We start from the raw sequence: 23,604 nt of genomic DNA on the forward strand, positions 1-23,604 counted from the left end.
GTCGTAAATCTTCAGCTTTTGAAATATTTGTGAATTTATAAGTCACTAATGTATTTGATATTTTCTAATGATATTTGAGTTAACAGACGTCCTGAGTGTATGTACACAGAACTAAAGAGTAAAAAAAAAATAATCACTCGTTTTATATTAATCTCTAAAAGAAGGAATTGAACACATTTTTTTTTACATTTCTTGTTCGATGACATATAGAATGAGAGATCACATTACAGCGATAAGAGTAATAATGTCTTGTAGCGTGTGATTCGAATTAACTTAACACAAACTGTGTTTTCACGAAGTTTATAGATAGATTTTCACATTGGTTGGTATCTGGCAAGTATTGTAACCATCATGGATTCCTTTCTCGTGACATTCTGTCTACTTTCTTAGTTTGAAGTTTACTCAACTTTCAAATCTTCAAAGTGATGCACTTTACAAAACATGTACAGCAACATTTTACTTATAAATGAAGTGGTTAACATTACATGAATTGAGTATTTTTCAGTTATATAAATTTAAACTACATATTCAATTGTGAAAGTAAACTTACGTAAAATGTATATATTTTTGATTCCACTATACGTGTTAGTTTGTTATATTACAAAACTCAGGGGTTTGAAAATGTACGTTTCTAACGATGAATCGAACAAGTGTACTTTTTTTAATGACATACAGCTGTAGCTCGTTCTGATAATGGCGCGGATAATTTTCATTGAAACTTGACAGTGAAAACTGTCTACCAATCTAATTAAGCTAGCAAAGCATTAGGAACAAATAGGCATAAACTTTGTGATTAAAAACCCGTTACATGAAATTTGAATAATAAGCAGAAGTTCAAATATTTTATAAAATTAACAAATTATATGATCACGAAGTAAAATTACTTATTTGTTGTTTACAAAATGTAACAAAAGCGATGACAGAATAAAACTACTCTGTAACTACTGAGCCAAAATGTCGTAAAATTGTCATCTGTGACAATGAGATCAGAATGTCGGTAAATTGTATTGTGTGACTAAGAGACCAGGATGTCTTTTAAACTGTAGTCTGTGACTGTGAGAGCATTTTTGTGCCCATGAGATAAGGATATAATTAAACTGTAGTCTGTGGCTATGAAACCAAAATATTGTAAAACGGTAATCTGTGATTTTGAGACCAAGATGTCGTCGAATTGTATTGTGTGACTAAGAAACCATGATGTCGTAAAACTTGCCCCAAATATAATATCAGTAGTCTATAACAAAGGTTAAAGGTCGCAAGGTTTATATTTCACATCTATCTGTCACTCAATGTTATGCTGGTTGCTAATTATTTGTTTCAAAACTATAATCTGTGATTATGAGACCAGGATGTCGTGAAACTATAGTCTGTGACTATGTGAAACGTGAAAGAAACATCTGCAGTTAAAATGGTTTTTGTATCAGTGTTTAAGCCTATTGGTAATCCTTTGCTCAGTGTATGTAATTGATTTTTAAACAATAAGTATTTGATTAAAAAAACAAAAAGGATTTCTTTCTTTTCGGTTTTAAAAAATAGACAAACGTTCCAGAAGTGTTCTAAACCTATTTTGCGACTCTACGTCACGCGTATTTTGTCAGCGCATAATAGCGTAACAAGTTATACTTCAAAATTCTTGGAGTTCCAAAACATTCAGTTAATCTCTAATGTTTTCTAATGCTATTGATACATATTAATACATACAAATAGTACAACAAAATATTTTTATCTGTTTTTCTGCGTCATGACGGTACACCTCTTTATCACTCTCGTATTTAATATCATGTAAAAATAGAATTATTTGAGATATAAACTAAATACTTTCGCTTATATATACATACGTTTATGTGTGTGTGCGCGCTTTGTATATTTGTGAATATACGGTTTTTGAAAGTCAAGAGATGCAAAATCAGTTCTCTCTATTTATTCAGTATATATATATATATCAAATATATTTTTTGTTTGTTCATTGCCTAACACTGTATCCTTTTAATTTTCAACATGTGCATCAGTAAGAGAACCAATACATGTTACTTTATTTTGTTTTAAAAATAAATGATTTGTGGTGTAAAAAAATATGACCTCATTGGTAAGTATTCGCCTTAACTTCCATAGAGTATCATTATGAAATTAACTTCATATTTTAGTTAAACACTGGAGTCATTCCATACCTCTAAGTCTTAAGATATTAAATATGATAAAGTTTGATTAACCTACTATATTTACTTTGATAATGGTTTTTCAAGTTTGTGACACCACAGCTTCCTTTCTATGTCACTTGAAACTAGGTAATTGATAATTGTTTAAGCATTTTTATCTTTAGGATAAATTTGTTTCATTAATCTTAACCCCACTGTCTTCTCAAGTGATGTCTGACAAACAATAAAATCCGATACTTCTGATCAAGTCGGCGATTATTTACCTATCGTCATTGATTAACGACTTTATGGTCTCACGCCTGAATGAAGTTCTCATCACAAGGCCTAGCGCTAATTGAAAACAGCTGGAAGGGCAAGTGAGGTACATAAAAACCTCTCTGAATAAACTGTGACGTTCTCTTAAACTTTTATTTAGATTTAAATAACTGAAGTTTGGCTCTTGAAATTAAGAATTATCTTTACGTTATCAGCATGTGGTTCTTATCCTCAGACATAGCTGAGCCGACTCTGAGTTAGTTTAGTTTCTATATAGAAAAATGCAGCTCTGAGATTTAGTAAAAACGTTGAATAATCACCAAATATCCTAAAGTTAAGGATATTTATACAATTATTAAGTATCCCAAAATTAAAGATACATTAAATAATTACAAAATATTCCAAAGTTAACACTACTTAAACTGTTACAGAGTATGTCAAACATAAAAATACTTAAGCACTTACTAAGTTTTATGTGACAGTAAAAGAAATACGACGTTTTAAGCTAAAAATACAGCATTCACGATCACGATGTAAATTTATTTGCAATTCCACGAATCTGAAAGTGACGCTTGTTACCGTGTAACGACCTGATAAACATGACTGTTCTAGAATCGCGTTAAAACGTTCAACGTGTTCCTAAAGGAGATAAAACACTACTATAATTAGATCGAAAGTATCTTTTTCTTGTGTTGATGAATAAACGTATAAGAAGTTGTTTCCTCCTCTGTGTCTATCATAATTAAATAAAATAGCATATCTGTAATAAGCTGTATTTCAGTAGTGCAATGATTTTCTACATAACTGAAACAACCATGTGTCATTTTAGAGGCATAATCATAATTCAGAAACAATTTGGAACATTTTACGCCCCAGAATTCGCTTGGAAGTGATAATTGAAACAAGACTGTGTCATATCTATTTACTTATACAACCTAAGACAGATGATCAGTCGTATATATTTCAGATTACATGACTGTTCAGGATATTTCAGAGTTTGGATAACAGTGGTCTAAGAGGATGATTGGGATTATTTTATAATATAAATTTGCTTTGCCCTTGTTTTAATATTAGATATTTTGAATTTTCTTGAATTTCTCTGTGCAGTGTGCATTGAAAGAAAGGGTCGTTTTATTGGCTGTTGTATTAGATCTATTGCACATTGTTAAAGACAAAATTCTTGACATCTAAAAACAGTTTACAGAATAAAATATTTTCTTCAATTATGTTATATTGTTACACAATATGAGCTGGAATGTTTAATATAATAAAATGCAACGTTTAAGGTAAGGGAAATGTACTAGATGAACTTAGAAAAATCAGTCGTGTTCGAAAATTTTGTAAAGATAATATAAAAACAGATCTCATCGAAAGTTCTATACAAAAAAAAGATCCTCAAAAATTGCGTAGCGATGGTAGAGCACAATAAGGGTGTAAAACATATCAAGGAATACGTCACTGAATGCAGTTCTGAAGGAGTAGCCTGCTTGGTTTCCAGTGTAATGAGTTTAGTTAGATAAAGAAGTTCAGAAAAAATAGATAGGCTTCAGATATATACTGGACATTCGTGACATTACATTAAGAAAATTCATACAAACAAATTGCAAAACTGATCACTTTAATCAAAACATAGTTAACATCAGTTATTCGTCCATGAGCAGGAATGTGGCCCAGCATAACCAGGTGGTTAGGGCGTTTGATTTGCAATCTGAGGGCTGCTGGTTCAAATCCTCGTCAACCATTTAAACTCGGCCTTTCAGGCGTGAGGACGTTATAACGTCTCGGTCAATCCCAATTGTTCTTTGATTAAAGAGTAGCCCATGAGTTGACGGTGGATGATGATGACTAGGTGCCTTCCCTCTAGTCTTTCACTATTCAGTTATAGCGAATCAGCGACCCTCATATTGCGAATCCAACTCTCTAACTTCCTGGCCAAGCCTATGCCGCGTTTCTACTCATAGCTTATATTAACTATGTTTTAATTAGTCAATTTCAGTTTGTGCGAAATTTTAACCATGAGTAGGAACATAATTTTGAAACTCCTTTGTGAGAGTTCTCTTATTTTATACAGCATGTGCCATTATTTGAATACAGCACAACAGTACGTCAACAAATTGCATGCAGTCTAGTGTTTTTGTACTCACCAAAGCTCGGTATGGTTTTATAAGTAACAAATGTTGAGAAACGAAAAATGAACTACTGTAATCGTTTCAATGTTTTTATTAATGATATAAGTCTGAAACTACGCAATAAATGGTGAAGTTAAAATGATGGTTGTCACTGTGTAAAACCATATGTTTCTATTTTGGGTTCCTAATCATAGTGTTAGAGTGATGTGTTTCTATTGTTGATTGGTAATCCTAGTGTAAGAACGATATGTTGCTACTGTTACTTAGTAATTATAGTGTTACAGTGATTCGACGATTCTACTGTTGGTTGTTAACTACAGTGTTAGAGCAATTCGATTTTTCTACTGTTGAATGCTAATTTCTAATTACAGTGTAAAAATGATGTGATCCATTATTGGTTGTTAATCACAGTCTTAAAGTATAATTTTAGTTACTAATTATAGAATTAATGCGGTGTGTCTCTACCATTGGTCGGTAATCATAGTGTTAGAATGACCTGTTTCTATTGTTAGGTGATAATTGCTAATTACAGTGCTGGATTTATGCGGTTGTACGGCTGGTTAATTATTATTATAGATTTAAAGTGGTGTGCTTCTAATGTTGGTTTCTAATCAAAGAGTCGGTGTTCCTACTCTGTTGACGCTAATTAACAATTATGTGTTTCTTATTAATAGTCGGATCACATTTGTAAAGTAATTTAATATGAATGAACACCAACTAAGTCGCAGTTAAACAAGGAATCAATGTGATGAGATTTTCGTGTGAATATTTGTAATCACGAGATGCTTTAATGTGAACGATTATTTATGATTCTGTGATAATAACAATAAGGTCGCTAGTGTGTTATTATAATTTTAAATATATTTTTAACCATATGCAAACAAATGAAATTCCTCTCCAAAATGAACAAATTGGTGTAGCCCCAGAGCAAAATATCTCAGCCTTCTATTTCCTGTTAGGCTAAAGCCTGTCAGCTTTGTCGCCCCATTAAACTTCGCCACACACTCAATATAAATATATTTTTTGCTTCTTTCCCTCCTCTAGTATTGTTCCTTTACTTTTAATTAATTGCTCACTTCTTTATGTCCATCTTATCCTTGGTTTATCCATGGACTTTCTTTCATTTGGTATCCAAACTGTATATTTCTACCGTTAATCCTCTCACTCATCCACTTGACATGCCAACATACCTCCTGTATGCAATTATACCAATGAATCCACTCCAATACTTCTCTTATATATCCATATTTCTTATCCTATCTCTACGAGTAACTCTATATACGGGTCTTATAGCTCTATTTTCTACTGTCTTGTATTTCACTCCTTTTCGGGCAGGAAATTAAATAATGAAGATCAAATATTACTAACAGAGGTAATATTATACTGACTTACATTTTCTAGTTAAATAGTTTATGAAGCATTTTGGATCGTTATAACTGTGATGTCAAGATAACGAAAACGCTTTACAATGTCTAATTCACTTTAGTTTACTACGTGAGAAACCACGTTGTATGATTTGAGAGAAAACGTTTTACACGCAACAAAATAATTATTATTTTCGTAAAAATCATTTTGTAATGCACAAAACAACAACAACACGCACAAAAACTTCAGACTATTTCAGATTGTGATTAAGTTGATTTTATTAAGCTCTTCTCTCAGACTTTAACTGCACTACGTTTGACTGTTTTGTTGAATATTCGATAAAATCTCATTCATCAAAATTGAAATTACTAATTTGTCCAAATTAATGCACAGACTACATACCAAGTCCTGAAAACATGTTAGAACATGAAAAGAAAGTTTTACATTATATTCGGAAGATGGCACTACTATCGTAGGAAGCATCACGAACTATGATTCAATCAGCAAATATAAATTTTCACGTAATAATATATTTTGTAGTTACGTCTTTACTCATATTGTATTTCATGAAATCCTAGATTTTGCTAGGATAAATGCTATAATGGTCTAGAAATTTAATGTGACGATACTAAAAAGAAATGTTTTATGCAAAACAAGTCGCTGTATTAGAATTGTAAAGTTGTTCAGTCCAAACAAATTTATAAACACAGTATTTTAAAACTTACAACAATCAAAACTGAAACTTATATTAGGCTTCAAAACAAAACAGTTCTTTAACTTCTAAGGAACTTAAAATAACGACTTGTTTTACAAACCCGTTAAACATTGTTCTTCACTGGAAAAGAAACCAGAAGTGTTTTTGTAATTCAAAAAGGAGAAAGACAGACATATAAACAAACTTTAAACCAAATAGGACACTATAAACAGAATCTAAACCAAGCAAGACATATAAACAAAATCTAAACCAAGCAGGACATATAAACAAAAGCTAAATCAAGAAGGATATTTAACGAAAATCTAAGCCAAGCCTATTTACATACTTTAAACAACGTAAGATTCCGTTTAGTGTTACTTATTGTTATCAACTTAGCTACACTGATGAGAATTAACATAACTTAAGAATACAGTCCTCAGTTTATGATATTTTATATTCTGTTCGTAATCTAATGTGAGCTAGCTAATATGCCTCGTATTGTAAGTTATACAAATAATTATCTTTTATATCATTTTTATTTCTTTTTACATTTATTGTGTTTCCTGTGCAAGTTGTGTTGAACGTTAGTTATATTTCGAAACAAAATGTATAATTATAGAAAAACCTTTATTATATGATAACTACAACAATTTTACAAAAGGCAACGTTTATAAAAACAGTAAAAAACAGTATTTTAATAAATTCATGGGCAGATAATCAGCTTAATTTGTATTCCTAGAAACAAACTTAGTTTGAAATTTTCATTTCATTTAATGTCTCAAATTATTAAAGACAAACGTTTTTATATGAATCAGTATATCTTATAAATATTGGTAATAGAATTGATGTAAAATATATATTGGAAACAGTCGAGTTCAAATGGTTCTTTGCTCTTTATGTTCAATAAAGAAAGAGGGTCTTAACAATTATTTCTTTTCACTCCTTTTTCCAATGATGATTTGAGTCTGTAAACATCTCTAAAATGTTACAATTTTAAGTTTAACGAATAGTTTAGATTCACTGAGTTGTGTGTGTTTTCTTATTAGCAAAATCACATCAAGATATCTGCTGAGTCCACCAAGGGGAATCGAATCCCTGATTTTAGCGTTGTAAATCCAAAGACTTACCGCTATCCCATTTACATTCTCTTATTTTGATCCGAAACTATTTTTTGTTGTATTGCATAAGTATTTCGTGTCAGTTTCCTACTTTTGTTTTCGGCTACGCAAACATAAACTGGCGGGAAAGAAGTCACCTTAGATATTATTTCAGAATTTAATACAATGTTTAGCCAGAAAAAAGAAATGTGCATTTTATAATTTATATCAGCTTCATGATTTGTGTTATGAAAGCAACCACAAACTGTTGCACTCAGTGTGTTTTAACATAAGATATTCAAATAATAATTTTTGGTTTGTTTCGTTGATATTTTCTTCCGCTACGTGCAATCCGTTATTTGTAATGAAAACTACATTCTAATTAGCCCACTTACATCGTTTACAATAAACATCACATAAAGACGTTTCTTGTTATTATACGTAAAGAAATGGATCTCGTGGAGTTTTATTTCCATTTCTAGTTATAAAAGTTTTGTAATGTTAAAATAAAAACCACTAAAGTCTATTATATACGGAATATCAATCAACTTTTATATACTATATTTTACGTCAATCATATTTATTATTGGTAGATGCAATTGTAAGTTAATTCGCAGTAACGTGTTTTTTTACAAATCTCCAAAATCAATCTTAAATTTCATGTTTGAAAAATGAAATCAATATTACACGACAGTAACAGTGAAGTAAAACCTAGGGCTGGATTTGGTTATAATAAAGTAATTGATACAAAATGTCTTCGTTATTCTGCAGTATGATATTTATATTTAATTTACATAAACACGTTATAACTCCTTGAAACTCAGTCTTAGGGTTCATGGTTAAAACAAAGGGAGTAAAAATGTAAGCGTTTTATTAAATAATAATTTAACACCTAGAAACAGTTCTTGGAAGCCTCTTTGTTCCTGTTCTTGTAATTATCAGTTAACACAAGATGACACTTTTTTACGTCTTTACCTTACACATTGAAAATGACTGCATGCAAATCGTTCAAACTAAAAATACCAATTATTGTAAACCGAATACGATGCAAAACTGTCCACGTTCAGACTTAGTAGCTTATTTAGTCAAATAATAATACCTGTGCTTTAATAAATAAAACTGTTGAGTGGGTTTGCATATCTTAATGAAGTAAAGGGAGATTTCCATGTGTTGCCATTTTGTCTATTGGTAGCCCAAGAGTTGGCGATGGGTGATGATACCTAGTTGCATTCCTTCTACCCTTTCACTGCTAAATTACTGACGGCTTATGCAGATAACCGTTCCTCGCTGGGACAGCGGTAAGTCTTTGGATTTACAACGATAAAATCAGGGTTTGATTCCCTTCGGTGGACAAAGCAGATAGCCCGATGTGGCTTTGCTATAAGAAAACATACACATACATACGCAGATAAACCTCGCGTAATTTTTTGGAAAGTTCAAAACAAATCAAACCAGTTATCTATTGACATTTAAACTTTTCCGCCAAACTATTAAATGGTTCTCTTCATGTAGCTAATTGTTCTTATGACTTCGATACGGTAAGCTGTAGCAAATGATTGGTTTATTTTTATCTGATCGAACATATAGATTTATCCAAGGCTTCTATTTCGTGCTCAGGAGTCCAAAGAGTGGAGTGCGTTTTTGCAGTAACGGGTCACAAACCATGAATCTGAAAAATAAAAAAAGTGTGAGAACTAATGTTTGATGGATGATTGAAATGTAAAGTTTCAGAAACGTATTTCTTGAAGCTTTAACAAGTACACCAACATATTGCTACAAGATGAAATAACTAATGCTATATTGTAGAGTTATAAACATTTGTATTCACATTATAATAACAATCACGGGTTTGGACTTCACTGGAAAAAAACAATGTGTTTTCATTGTTAATGAGTTTCTCTTTTATCGTCGCCGAAGACATTTGAATGAATACGCTCCGAGGAAAATCAAAGAGTAATAAATATATCAATTAATTCAGAAAAATGCGTTGATCAATACGAAAAGTTTATTATGTTATAATACCAGATTAGTCGTGTAAGAGCTCTTTACGCCTTGTTAATAATAATTGTGATACTACTGTTAACACTTCAACAGATTAGAAGATCAGCAGCTGCACGTGTTTGCTAAACACAAAGTAACACAGTGGGCTATCTATGCTGTGCCTATTACGGGCATAGAAACACGATTTTTAACGTTATAAGCCTTCTGACTTAAACTGGGGAAGCCACTGGGGAAGGGGAGCTGGTAGTTGCATTAAAGGCTTTATTCATAGCATCCAATACTAACTGCCAGCTATACAGCTATATCATCCAATACTAACTGCCAGCTATACAGCTATATCTAGACAGATAGAACGATGAAAACAAAGGCTACGAAACAAAATGTTGATTAATTTCATTATACAAAGAGTTATCTTTACGTAGATAAAGTGCTGAATATGGAGGTTACAAGATGTCAAGTTGGAGGTATCGACAATCAAGAAGTGCATTAAAAATAATGTTCTGAAGTCATGTATTCAGTGAATGATAATAGTAATAGTCAAAAACAAAAATATACACGTGCACATTAACTATATATATAAAATATTCTTGGAAACGTGAACATTTCAAATTCTGTCAACATATCTGCATACTATTGGAAGCTAATAAACAGTTAGCAGCATGCACTGTATCTCTATATTGAGATAACTCTAGCTGTCTGTATAAAATCTACATCAGCCAACACTTTCAATGCTATTTTCCCGTACAACTTTGTTGACGTATTCACTAATGCTCAAACTTTGCATTACTTTACATAAAAATGCCTCTCCTCCCTTCGTCCCCCCACCACCCGATGATCCTGTAATTAGTTCGAAAGATCAAAATGCTCACATTTGAAGTTCGATCCTTGTTATGAGCATACCATAGCTAGAACACGTTTCAGTTGTTTTGCATAACAACAAATAAACACAACCAGGGAAATTATAAACCAAAAGTGTTTAAGACTGTGTAGGTATTGACACTATTGAAGTATACCCCTACTTCTTAAAGGATAAAAAACTTTCATTTTTCTAACAGGGTGGTTGGCCTTGGAATTGTTACCCTCGGATGTTGTAGAAGCAGTAAATTTAAGTGAGTTCAAGTAAAAGCGTGATAAGTATATGAATGATAAGGGCTGGCTTTAACATTTTTTAAAAAGTGTTAAACATGCTCGCCCTCCCAGTCGTGGGGGCGTTATAACGTGACGGTCAATCCCACTATTCGTTGGTAAAAGAGTAGCCCAAGAGTTGGCGGTGGGTGGTGATGACTAGCTGCCTTCCCTCTAGTCTTACACTGCTAAATTAGGGACGGCTAGCACAGATAGCCCTCGAGTAGCTTTGTGCGAAATTTCAAACAAACAAACAAACAAAAATTATTTAATTTAATTTAGAGGACTGAACATTCCAGATGAACCAATAAGCCCAATGTTGTTCCATCACGTTTTTTTGCTTTAGGAAAAGTTAAAATTACTACATTCATATCACCTTTGATATAATAGCTCATATTATCCCAAAAGTGTTATTAATAACTTTCAACTTTAAATGGTTCTTCATGGTTTTAATTCATCTTTAGATAAAACTATCTGAAACATACCCAGAACACCTAAAGTTCGTGCGTTACAGATTTGAATCCTGTCGCCAAACATGCTTACCTTTTATGCTATTGGGCGTTATAATGTGACTAGCTTCTCTATATCTATCAGTTCAGAATTAGGGACAACTAATACGGGTACCAATCGAGTAGCTTTGCACGAAATTCAACAAATAAATGATCAAAGCCATTGTAATGGGTTTTAATTTTAATAATTACAATTCGAAAAAGAAAAATTATTAAAGGACTAATATAAATATTAAAGCGTACAGAAATACATGTTTGAAATAATAAATGCCTAATACTGTTTTTATTTAATGAATTTTTAGATACTGAGCAATATTAAGTTACGTACACAGATCAGAACTGAAATATTTTAATATAGCATACATATTAATGGATATTAAACGGTGTATCATATTGACTACATACTCTTAATTTAGTAATAAATAGACGAGAAACCATAACATCTAATAATTATACTAAGGTGTCTAGCCTCAATCTTATAACGATTTCCACGAGGTTCGGTCAGCTTATAAGATCTACGTTAGTTGTAAATCCATACACTAAGTCAACAATAGAGCATATTCTTTACACTTGCATGTCTAGACGGTAACTAGACTCCTTAACATAAGTACAATCTTATATGTAGGCTCTATGGAATTTCACATGAAATATGGATCTGTTGATGTATTGAATATACATCATGTTTAGTGGTTGAGAATACTATAGATGGATTCACTGGAACGCATACCTGAAAAATACAATAAAAAAGCAATAATAGAAATGGGAAGAAATTCATTAAAGAAAGGAAAAGTTGTATCAGAAAAAGTCCAGCTAAAACATACCTACATGAAGCACGAGGATAAACACGCATCTAAAAATATACATAGAAATCCGTAATTAAATATTGCATCCAGAAATTACTTTATTGTTTTGAAATCCTTATTATCTGGCTATACGTTCTTTAACGACTCACAATCATAAGTAGGTTTACGACATATTTTGATTACTGTTCTTCCTTGGGCATTTTGAGTTCACGACTATACAGATGAGAATCCTATTTTATAGCTCCCAAATTCACTTGTCCAATGTATTTATACATTTTTGTTTAAACATGTATATGTTGGCTGACTCTTAGATAAGAATGTTAAAACAGCGCTATGATAGTACTGGAAACGTCTACATGTTTTACTATGTGCCTCGAAATGTTGTATAAATTAAAATATTCATAGGAACCTGATTTCACGTCATAATGACAGCAGAGTAATGTTATCATACCTATTGAATTGCATATGCTCCTAATTTTTATTTATTTATGATAAGAAATGTTCATATTAAATGTTAATTAAAAAAGATAAGTTAAAGTAAATAAATAAATAAAATCCTCGTCCTATTTCCGATGTGTTACATATAAATAACATTGATGAAACATTTAACTTAATTCAGTTCACATTGTAGAAGGTATTATCGAGTAGTTAACAACAAGCATCATTCCAACTCTTACGCTGTCACCAGAGCTCCGCCCGGCATGGTCAAGTGGATAAGACCCTCGACTCCTAATTCAACAGGCGCGGGTTCGAATCCTCGTCCCACCGAACATCTTCGCCCTATCAGCCATGGTGGAGTTATAATGTGACGGTTAATCCCACTATTCGTTGGTAAAATAGTAGCCTAAGTTGATGGTTAACTGCCTTTTCTCTAGTCTTGCACTATTAAATTAGTGACGGCTAGAGCAGATAGCCGTCGGGTATCTTTAGGCAAAAGTCAAACCAAATGTAAAGCTTTGGCATGGGCGAAAGGCCAGGTTGTTACTGGATATAACACATAATGTATAGTTGATTTTATTATTATAAACTCTACTTTAACTTTCTTTTTCGTAATTACTTGTTCATTTGCCGGTGGCATTTCCAGTATCTTTATAAATTCTAACTAATATTGGTTTTAAATATCTGCAAAAAAATTGTTGTTGTTTTTTACGAAGCAATCAGATTGTGTTCACGAGCTTTAGAGTTTCGGATGTAAAGCATAGTGCATAATGAACTATGCTTCAATAATGGTTGAGAAAAGCGTGCCATAGTGGCTCAGTTGCAATTGACATTTCCAATAAAGATATAGAATGTTAAGTATAGCACGTCACTTAGAAATGCATTCACTTATAATCATAGGAAATGAGACAAAGAACAATCATTGTTGTTGTTTTTCTTAGCACAGCAATTGAGAGAATAATTCTGGTGTGATATAAACATCTCGGGTCTTCATTATCCTATAGATTATTTCTAATTGCACCTTATATTCCACCATGGTTCCCTCTGCTCTAATTTCGCTGCTCATTCTTCTTCATCTCTTTCTTCTCGTCCAAACAACCTAAGTCCTTCATCTCTTATTTTTTTTCTGTGATCTTATAAACTATAACTATTTTTCTGACGTTTTTACTAAATATTCTCTCTCTAAAAGATCTTCCAGGCCCGGCATGGCCAGGTCGGTTAAAGCGTTCGACTCGTAATCTGAGGGTCGCCAGGTTTGAATCCCCGTCACACCAAACATGCTCGCCCTTTCAGCCGTTGGGGCGTTATAATGTGACGGTCAACTCCACTAATTGTTGGTAAAAGAGTAACTCTAGGGTTGGCGGTGGGTGGTAATAACTAGCTGCCTTCCCTCTAATCTTACATTAATAAATTAGGGACGGCTATCACAGATAGCCCTCGTGTAGCTGTGCACGAAATTCAAAAACCAAACCAAACTTACGTACATATATATCACCAACTTGTTGGATTAAAAGACAGGCCTTCTCTACCATAACTTCCTTTCGAGTCTAAATCTGCTCATAATAATTTTTTTTTACCTACCATCATGCTCCAACTTGAACAAAAGAAGGGGCCTGGCTAACTAATGAATGAACATTTGTTGTATAATTATTATCGATGCTATATGTGTAGCTACCAATAGGTCACCATTTTTGTTGTTGTTGTTCTGTTAGGTCGCAAACACAATCATTTATTGGCAGCGCCTTTTTTCACACCTAAGGTGTTATTGGTTAGATTATTTATTAACTATAATTAAAATGATTTAATAAGTTTCCTTTCTAAATACTTGTAACAATACTCAGATATTTTCGTATAAGAGGTATTATAGTACTCAGGCTCACATGTAATTAAGATCAAACAATACAATGACCTATCTTCACTGTGCCCACCACGGATTTCTAGCGTAATTTAGAGATTTACCACTGAAGGACAGAGTACTAAGAAAACCAATCTTCTATCGTGCAATGACTTTGCCAACAGTGTATGTGTTTTCTTATAGCAAAACTACATCGGACTATCTGCTGAGTCCACCCAGGGAAATCGAGCCCCTGATTTTAGCGTTATAAATCCGTAGACTTAACGCTGTACAAGCGGTGGACTTGCCAACTCTTCAGAAAATTTTGACTTACTTTTAAGAAATTACTTATGTGTTGCATATAACGTTAGACTTATGTTAACTTATTAAAATTATTTTTATTAACAAATAACAAAGAATGAAATTTGCTATCTTCAAAAATACAACTGTATAAAACTTCACACAAACATATTATCACACCTTACTCCTTCAGCAACGTCAATAATAAAAATTAAATGAAACATACTGACTGAATCTACAAATATTCTTTGATTGTAAAATAATAAGCACCACATGTAGCTTTGCGCAAAATTTCAAAAAACAAAACAAAAAAAATGTTATCAGCATCCATCTTAACATCCTCTCCATTTTCTCTCATGGCCCAAATTTTCGTTCCATCAACAGGACTTTTCACAATGTTTATTCCTCCCATATTTCTTTCAGCTTGTTTTCTTAAATCAGCTGTTCTATGTATTGCCTGCTCTCCTTCCTCTAGATGTTTCTTGTGTTTAATGTGCTTTATTTAGAGAAAACGATTCTTTTCACAATACGTGCGTGATTCTTTTCTTCTAGGTAGTCGATCAGTATTTGTATATAATTCTACAAGAAACACAAGTTTGTTCAGGCACCATTGTCATACTGGCACGTTAGGTAACTTAATTTTTATAGGTTTTGAGTCTCATTAAACACATTATGTTACATATACCGTTTGTCTTACTTTAAATAAATACACACACACACACAAGTGACCTTTACACAAAATAAGTTGATATCACCTTCTTTGCTTTTCGTCACTCTCCTTATAATACTAAACTATTTAAAGGTCAGTTTTCTTTCAATGAAAGTTCCACTGGCTCTTTAAAACGTAATTACAGTCTTCTAAATCAGTGTAACGAGAATGATGCCTGTTGATTGGACACAGATGGTGGACCCTTCTGTGTGACAGTTGCCATTCAAGAATACTGACCTCACTTCCTCTGGGGTCAAGGGAGAGACGTCACGCCCCATTGATAGTCTCCGCCATGTTTGGCTATCCTATTTCACCATACGAGTAGACCGTGAGAGGTAGGTTGGACTCGTTGATATGGTGGAGGGTAGGGAAAGGAGGAGGCGGTGCGTGTTGATTTAACACAGTCTCAGTCATTATGTCCTGCTACTAATCTCTGAATAGTTCACTTCCTTGGAAGGAAACTGATCCGCACTTAATCTAAGTTTCTTGTTACATAGATAAGTTTAATGACCTAAGATCTATTTCGTTTAGATGTTATTAAAGAGCACCGTGGAATTACGATGATCAGATCAATCGATAATTGGTAGCTAATTAATTGATTTTGTAAATATTGCAGAATGGTTAATAGAAATGTTGAATGAAAGCTTTGTATTAAAACTTTTTTCATTATCATTTTTATAACGTTTACAAAGTTATTTTATTCAGAGGCAAACAAATAAAAAATATATTTTCAAAAGAATTACATCTGAGAATGTGATAGATTCATCAATACAAATTTAAATCCTGAATATTTCCAATTGTAATTAAGTGCAAAAGTTGTGTGTGAAATGAATGGGTTAAGGGCTTAGTGAATCATCAATAAATTATTACCAAAACAAACTACCTACTTAACCAAAACTAATAATTAAGGAAGTAGGGACCTAATATAGTTAATTTAATATACGTTATTAGTTACAATGATAATGTATTTGACACCTTGTTGTTAGAGGTGCTTAATAGCAATAACAAAATGTTATGTTTTGAAAATTTTGTCATTAATCATTAAATAGTTAACCAGAGATAAAGTAAATTTAAATGAAATATAAGTAGTTTATAGGTTTTATTTTAAATAACGATTACTTAAATTTGATTGAAAAAGTATACATATCACAGTAAAGCCTAAGTAAAACGTTTTTGCTTTCCTTTTAGAATCTACCAGTAGATGTCGCTCATCAGGTGAAAGAAAGAAACGACCGCGAACAGCATTCACAGCAACTCAGATAAAGGCACTTGAAGCCGAATTTGAACGGAGCAAATACCTGTCGGTTTCGAAAAGGATGCAACTTTCTAAGACACTAAAACTAACAGAAACTCAGGTAATCTGGAAAACATATTATAACAATAGCTATCAGATCAATTTATTATTAATTGGTTTCTCTTGTTTGAATTTCGCGCAAAGCTACTCGGGAGCTACCTGCGCTAACCGTCCCTAATTCAGCAGTGTGAAACTAGAGCAAAGGCAGTGAGTCATCACAACCCACTGTCAACTCTTGGGCTACTCTTTTATTTATTATTAATAAAGTTATTATTTAATAACGCTCCCACGGCTGAAAGGGCGAGCACGTTTGGTGTTACGGGGATTCGAACCCACGTCCCTCAGAGTACGAGTCGAGAGCCTTAACGAATTAGCCATGCATTAACTGAGGTAATGGGAAAGAATTTAAAATTATAAAATTTCTAACAATACTTTACAAACAAATTTTAATTGAATTAACACAGTGTTTAACATTGAAAGTGATTCATATTAATTACTTGATTAAAACACTTTAATCAGTGTTGCCTAAGTCACGTAAACATTACCTTCACGAAAGCTCACGCAAACTCATACGTTTTTATTCTTCTTGTTTGTTTATTTGTTGAAGTTCGCGCAAAACTACATAAGGCTGCCTAAACAACCGTTGAAGTGGTAGTCCAGTCGACACCCCCAACAGCCAACTATTGCTCTATTCAACTCGAACTAAACAATAGGATTTACCAATCGTTCTTGTAACGTGCTTACAATAACAAAGCACGGAGCGCAGTTTTGTTTCTTTTTGGCGGTAGCACGAATCACACACGGATTCGGAAGCACAATCCAGCACTCTAATCACTGTGACACACTCTGGTTACCACATAAAACACTAAAACGTGGTAGTTTTTATCGGAATGAACTGGTGATACACTTTATAAGCTGGCGAAGCGCTAGTTTATACAATTAATTATAATAACTAATTATTTAAGGTGTGGTGTTGTATTACAGTTGTTAGTTATCAGGCTCATAGTTATACAATGTTTCCTAAAGATCAACTTCGACACTCATTGCACGACTTGGTCAATGATCTCCTGACTATCAAATTTAAATGTCTTGCCTCTACAAAAGTGACAAAAAAGACATTTCGAATAGTAGTAATCGTGACGTACTTCCAATTAACTTCAACACGAGATTTATGTTTTGAAAATCTGTCCAGATGTTATTTTTTATCATCCCACACATAAAAGTGTTTACCAGGTTTCAAATGTCATATGAGTTATACATAAACATAACATTTCGTGACTGATAAGCGTATTACCCGAAATTAAATGAAGTTAACTTTTAGTGAACTAGTTCTTCCCAGAAATCTACCTAAACGCTTGTATTCGACCAAAATCCTCTTTATAAACTTTTAAAGTCTATTATATATTTGCCACCGCCATCTTGTGACAACATTATCAGTTTCTATACAAGTAACATCTTACGTGCATACATTCGAAATAGTTAATTTCGAGCTGCAAGGGATGAGTACATTTATGAACTAATATTCTGTGGAGGTAATTTATTGATTTTCTCAACGATATTCAATTGATATTGTATAAATAACTGATAAAAACATTACTTCACTTGTTTCTTTTAAGGTCAGAGCTATTTTTTTGACCAGTAAACGTCGAATACTAAGTAAATGCTTTAAAATAATAGTGTCATTTTTAATAAAATAAATGCACAAAAATGTCAGAAAACATGAAAATAATGAGAACAGTTTCGTTTATTTAATATTGTTCAAATTAGCGGCCATCTTGATATTTTACTTCACGATTGTTTATGTTTATAAACACCACCTTTTTACTTCAATATTAGTAGACAAAAGACAGGCTTAGTTTTTTGATACAGGACAGGTGTTTAACCAAAACTGTCAAAAAATACCACATTTATGACTTTTTTTTCAACATGTGCTGCTCTGCTCGTGAGCTAAAATAGTTTTTTATAATTCAGTGTATGAATATTCACAGTTTTTCAATGTTGCCATTGAATACAATGAATACAAACCTTTTGTCCAGTACTGGTACTTTCGTTTTTAACTACAAATTGTTATTACTATTGCTCTGTATGAATTCACGCTGTTCATATGGTTAGGCTTGATTGTTTTGAATTTCGCGCAAAGCTACACGAGGGCTATCTGCGCTAGCCGTCAGTAATTTTGCAGTGTAAAACTAGAAGGAAGGCAGATAATCATCACCACTCATCGCCAATTCTCGGGCTACTCTTTTACCAACAAACAATTGGATTGCCCATCGCATAATAACGTCCTCATGGCTGAAAGGGCGAGCATCTTTGGTTTGACGGGAATTTGAACCCGTGACCTTCAGATTACGAGTGGATGTTTTAACCACCTGATCATGTAGGGCTGCATATGGTTAGAATTTTGGAGAAATTATCAAATATTTAATAACGTAATTTTTAAAATGCAAAGAGTTTTCAAAGTTACAGTCGTCTCAGGTGTTTTAAATTCATATAAAATAGGGCAAATAATTTTCTTTAAAGCTTAAGTCATGAAGGATATAATTATATAAACCTGGGCATACTTTCTATATGCGTTTTTCCAACTTTGAACACGTTAATTAATAGCACCTCTCATATCACATAACAGTTACCTGCTTAGAGGAAATGTTATTGAATTAGCTTCTGCTTATGAGTTCGTGAGATTTTTCGCGAACAATATACAGTTTCTCTAATGGATTTGACATGGATATTATCCAACAGCGAATCGAACATGCTGAACAGCCAGTAAGCTGAAAATGAACATTTGTGAGATCAGAGTGAGGCTGAGTTACAACGAATTCCGTCCTCAAGTGGTTACACGGTTGAAACATGGCTATTTGTATGTTACTTCTCCTTGACCAGCTCATCTGTTTGAGTAATTTGTGCAATAAAAAATATACACTTCAAGGATGAGTGTTATTGTGCTTTTCACAGTTTTTGTTTGATTATTAAAACAACTGTATTTTAATTACGTCTTAATTGTGCTAAGCTTAAATTTTCTAGTTTTTAATCTTGTGAACAATGAATTCATTATCAGTTGAACTGAAATTATACATGTTTCTACTTATAGATTAAAATCTGGTTCCAGAACAGGAGGACAAAGTGGAAGCGGAAATATACGAATGATCTAGAAATCATGGCTCAACAATATTATCAGTCGTTAGGAGTTTACACAGCTCGTCCAATGTTTATTGGAGATCGTCTGTGGCTCTTCGGCTACCCTCCCGGAGTCCCTAATCCTCCTGGTAATTCGATGTACTGTCTGGGGCAGCTACCGCCTTACTTGCCTTCATGTGTTGGTTCCTTTTCTACCACCACCCGACCATCTCCGATCCTGGATCCCTCGGGATTGAGTCCTATTACACCGCCAACAAATAGTCTCGGTCCTACAGGACTAAGAGGACCCACTAGTTAGATCATCTTTTCATGATACTGTTTTTCCGACAAAGTTTGACGAAACAGACTATATCAAGTTTCATAAGTTCGGATACATCGGTACCACATGTAGTGTGGAGAGTAATTTGTTGTGACCAATGATCACATTATAAATATTATTGTACCCGGTTTGTTATTTCTTCAGTCTTGGAATTTGTGACGCCAGTTTAGTATTGAACAAAATTTATACGACTGATGAATCATAAAAATTCAGCTAAAAGTACGACAAATTAGCAGTTCGAGCAAGTTTTGTTTTGTTTTTTGAGAATCTCTTTTTTCCTTTCTCGTCAGTAAAAACTTTAAACGTAATAGTGTTTAGTTTATATCTTGTGTTAGATTCCTCGATAACACTGTTACAACTAGTATCTTCCACCCTTTCTTCTCCAATTTTAGGACAAAGTAGTAAGGTGTCCACTGCTAAAAGCTAGTCGGAATTTATATTTGACCTTGTGATTCATTCCACGCTGGCACGCCTAGTGAACAGACTGATAGAAAGAATTGACCAACAATGACGTTTAAGCAGCCACACATATTTGTAATCAAACAGTCACTGTAAAGTTAAGATATTTTACCAGTATATCTACTGATTGTAATCCAATGATGACACCAAAACATTCCTTATATCCAGCAAATCAGCCAGGATCCCAGGTCTGCTCTCAACCATGGCATGCCAGTAAAAATGATGAAGTCACCCATTACTAGTTCCCTTAGAGATATGTCCACCATTGATATTTTAACATACAATATCTAGTATATTAAATAATAAGCATACACTATAACTATTTTAAGGAATAATTACAGATATAATTAAAATAGTCCAACAAAAACTATATATATATACCACTAATATAATATGATAATTAAAAAAATAGTCCGTTTTCGGAATAAGGGGCTGTGATGATAGGAATTTGAATGATCAACTGACCATTGTAACTAAGTATTAATCCATAAGTTTGTTTTACATTATCTAGTTACTGCACATTTTCCATTATATACGCTCATCGATAATATATGCGTTTATACAGAAACTTTGGGACTTTCATCAACAATTAGTGAAAACGTTGTCAAACAAGTGTATATAACAATATTAACTCCAGGTTTTTTCTTCATGTTTTATGTTTAAGGTTTGAATTGTTTGATTGCAAGACGAATAACACTTTTTTTAAGATTGACAAATCAACTTGGTGAATCATAAGAAAGCTGCTACTGTATTTTTATTGTTTAACAGTTCCAGGCTGTTGCCCAACTTCTATAGTTCAAGCTCCCAGTTTGCTAGCCAACTTTTGTGGTTTAATAGTTCCTAGTTGCAATTCGATTTCAGTTGTTTCCAAATAAATAGATTTGTCTGCTCAGTACAAGTTCCCATTGTTATAATATCCTTCAGAATGCTAATCATATTATTGATAAAAAGTTTGCCAAACAAACGAAACGAAAATGACCATTCGCTCTGAAATTTATCTTATTAAACGTTTTAAGTCATAATGATGAAACGTTGAACAAAATAAATTATGATTTATCTGGTATAAGTGTTTTTGTTCGTGATGACGAGAAACCCACTTGAAGTAAAAATATATTCTCAAGACATCTAGTACGGGTATTAGCACTTTAATTAAAACAAAGTACAGAAGATGACCTAAGAATGTCGAAATGTTGTTATATACTTTATTTTAATTAAAGTACTAATACCTATACTAGCTGTCTTTAGAATAGAAGAGTTTTTGTTGTTGTCTTTTTCTTAATAATAAATAGTTTTCAGTTAGCACTACAAAATATAAACTAAGAAAAGGATAGTACATCAAATGTATTAGTATATACTGCACGAGGGGCAATCTTCGCTCCGTCCGCAGCGGGGATTAAACATCAAAATCTCGTGTTATAAGCCCATAAGATTACCGCTAAACTACCCGAGGACTGACAATAAGTATAAGGAATACATATAGCAACTTTATTCTCTCTTTTAAGACGCTCCCCGCTAGTACAGCGGTATGTCTTCGGATTTACAGCGTTAAAATTAGGGGTTCGATTCACCTCGGTGGGCTCAGCAGAGAGCCCGAGGTGGCTTTGCTATAAGAAAACACACACTCTTTTAAGATAATATAGCTTAACAAACTACGACTGGAACAGCTAGTCAAGGGACGATGCCTTTCCTTGTATTATAGCCATAATAAAAGTAATTCGTCAAACTGTTCGATAAGGCGTTAGTCTGAGTCAATGTTATTTATTTCTCAATATATTTTCGTATAATATACTAGAAAAAACCAACAAACTTGTGTCCTGTTTTTAACGCTACTTTTGTTACAGCAAATTCGTTTTGAATAATAATAGCACAATTAAAAACAAAGGTCTACTTTTTTTCTTTATTGGTGTGAAAACTACGTTAGACAATAATATATTTCATTGTACTTTTCTTCCTCAAAAATGTTGAGTAATAAAATGTTTGATGTTTGACGCAGAAGTTCATGTTGTTGCATTTTGTTCACATTCTTATTAGAGAAACGAATAATGTTAAAAACATCTTTAAAAGTTTTTGTAATTTTCATCTTCCACGAGAAAGTGTTAATAAGACGGCATTTTCCTATACAACAGCTATTTATTTAATAACGATAGATTTGTTTTGTTTGTTTTGGAATTTCGCACAAAGCTACTCGAGGGCTATCTGTGCTAGCCGTCCCTAATTTAGTAGTGTAAGACTAGAGGGAAGGCAGCTAGTCATCACCACCCACCGCCAACTCTTTGGCTACTCTTTTACCAACGAATAGTGGGATTGACCGAAACATTATAACGCCCCCACGGCTAGGAGGGCGAGCATGTTTGGCGCGAACCCGCCACCTTCGGATTACGAGTCGCACGCCTTACGCGCTTGGCCATGCCAGGCCCTAATAACAATAGAAGCAAATAATTTATTTAGAGTTTCTCCTGTGATGTCGCGAACTTACGAGCAGTTTGAGAAATTGTGGGACTTTTAAAATGTGTGATGATTTGAGAAGGTAATTTAATCACTCAAAAAGAAAGTTCTTGAAACACAAGTACAGCTGTTAATGAAAAAGGAAGTGAATGTTTAGCTTTCAATGAAGCAAACATGTTTTTTGATATCTTGAGGTTCTAAACGTTCGTTTCTCAAACGATCCCAAGCAGCTTTGTATCACGAAAACTAAAAAAAAAAAAAGGAACGAAACAATATTATGTAGGAAAATGTTGGTAGGAATTACTGATTCCTTCCATTTAACTCCTTGTCCTTGTATTAGTAAAATAGATTTAACAAAATATCCAAGTCTGAAACAACGTGTGAAAGGTTTAGTATGTATTACTAATTTTTGTCATTTGATTCGTTATTACTTGTCCTTGTATTAGTAAAAACAAAATAAAAAATAAGTTGGGTTCCTTTAGCACAAAGCTTCAAAATGGACTGTCTGTGCTGTGCTGACTTAGGATATAGAAACCT

The 23,604-nt window shown here is 33.1% G+C and overlaps 1 protein-coding gene across 1 annotated transcript in view; it reads left to right on the forward strand.

Moving 5' to 3' along the window:
- Positions 1-22,614, forward strand: part of LOC143249217 (uncharacterized) — a 36,667-nt gene extending 14,053 nt beyond the window's left edge. The window contains exons 2-3 of the mRNA XM_076498694.1: positions 16,604-16,770; positions 19,798-22,614. Coding sequence (XP_076354809.1) covers positions 16,604-16,770; positions 19,798-20,142 — 512 coding nt within the window. The 3' untranslated portion in view covers positions 20,143-22,614. The remainder of the gene's footprint in view (positions 1-16,603; positions 16,771-19,797) is intronic.
- Positions 22,615-23,604: the final 990 nt, after the last annotated feature.

This window comes from Tachypleus tridentatus, chromosome 4 (genome assembly GCF_004210375.1).
Source record: "Tachypleus tridentatus isolate NWPU-2018 chromosome 4, ASM421037v1, whole genome shotgun sequence".
NCBI classification, from domain to species: Eukaryota; Metazoa; Arthropoda; class Merostomata; order Xiphosura; family Limulidae; genus Tachypleus; species Tachypleus tridentatus.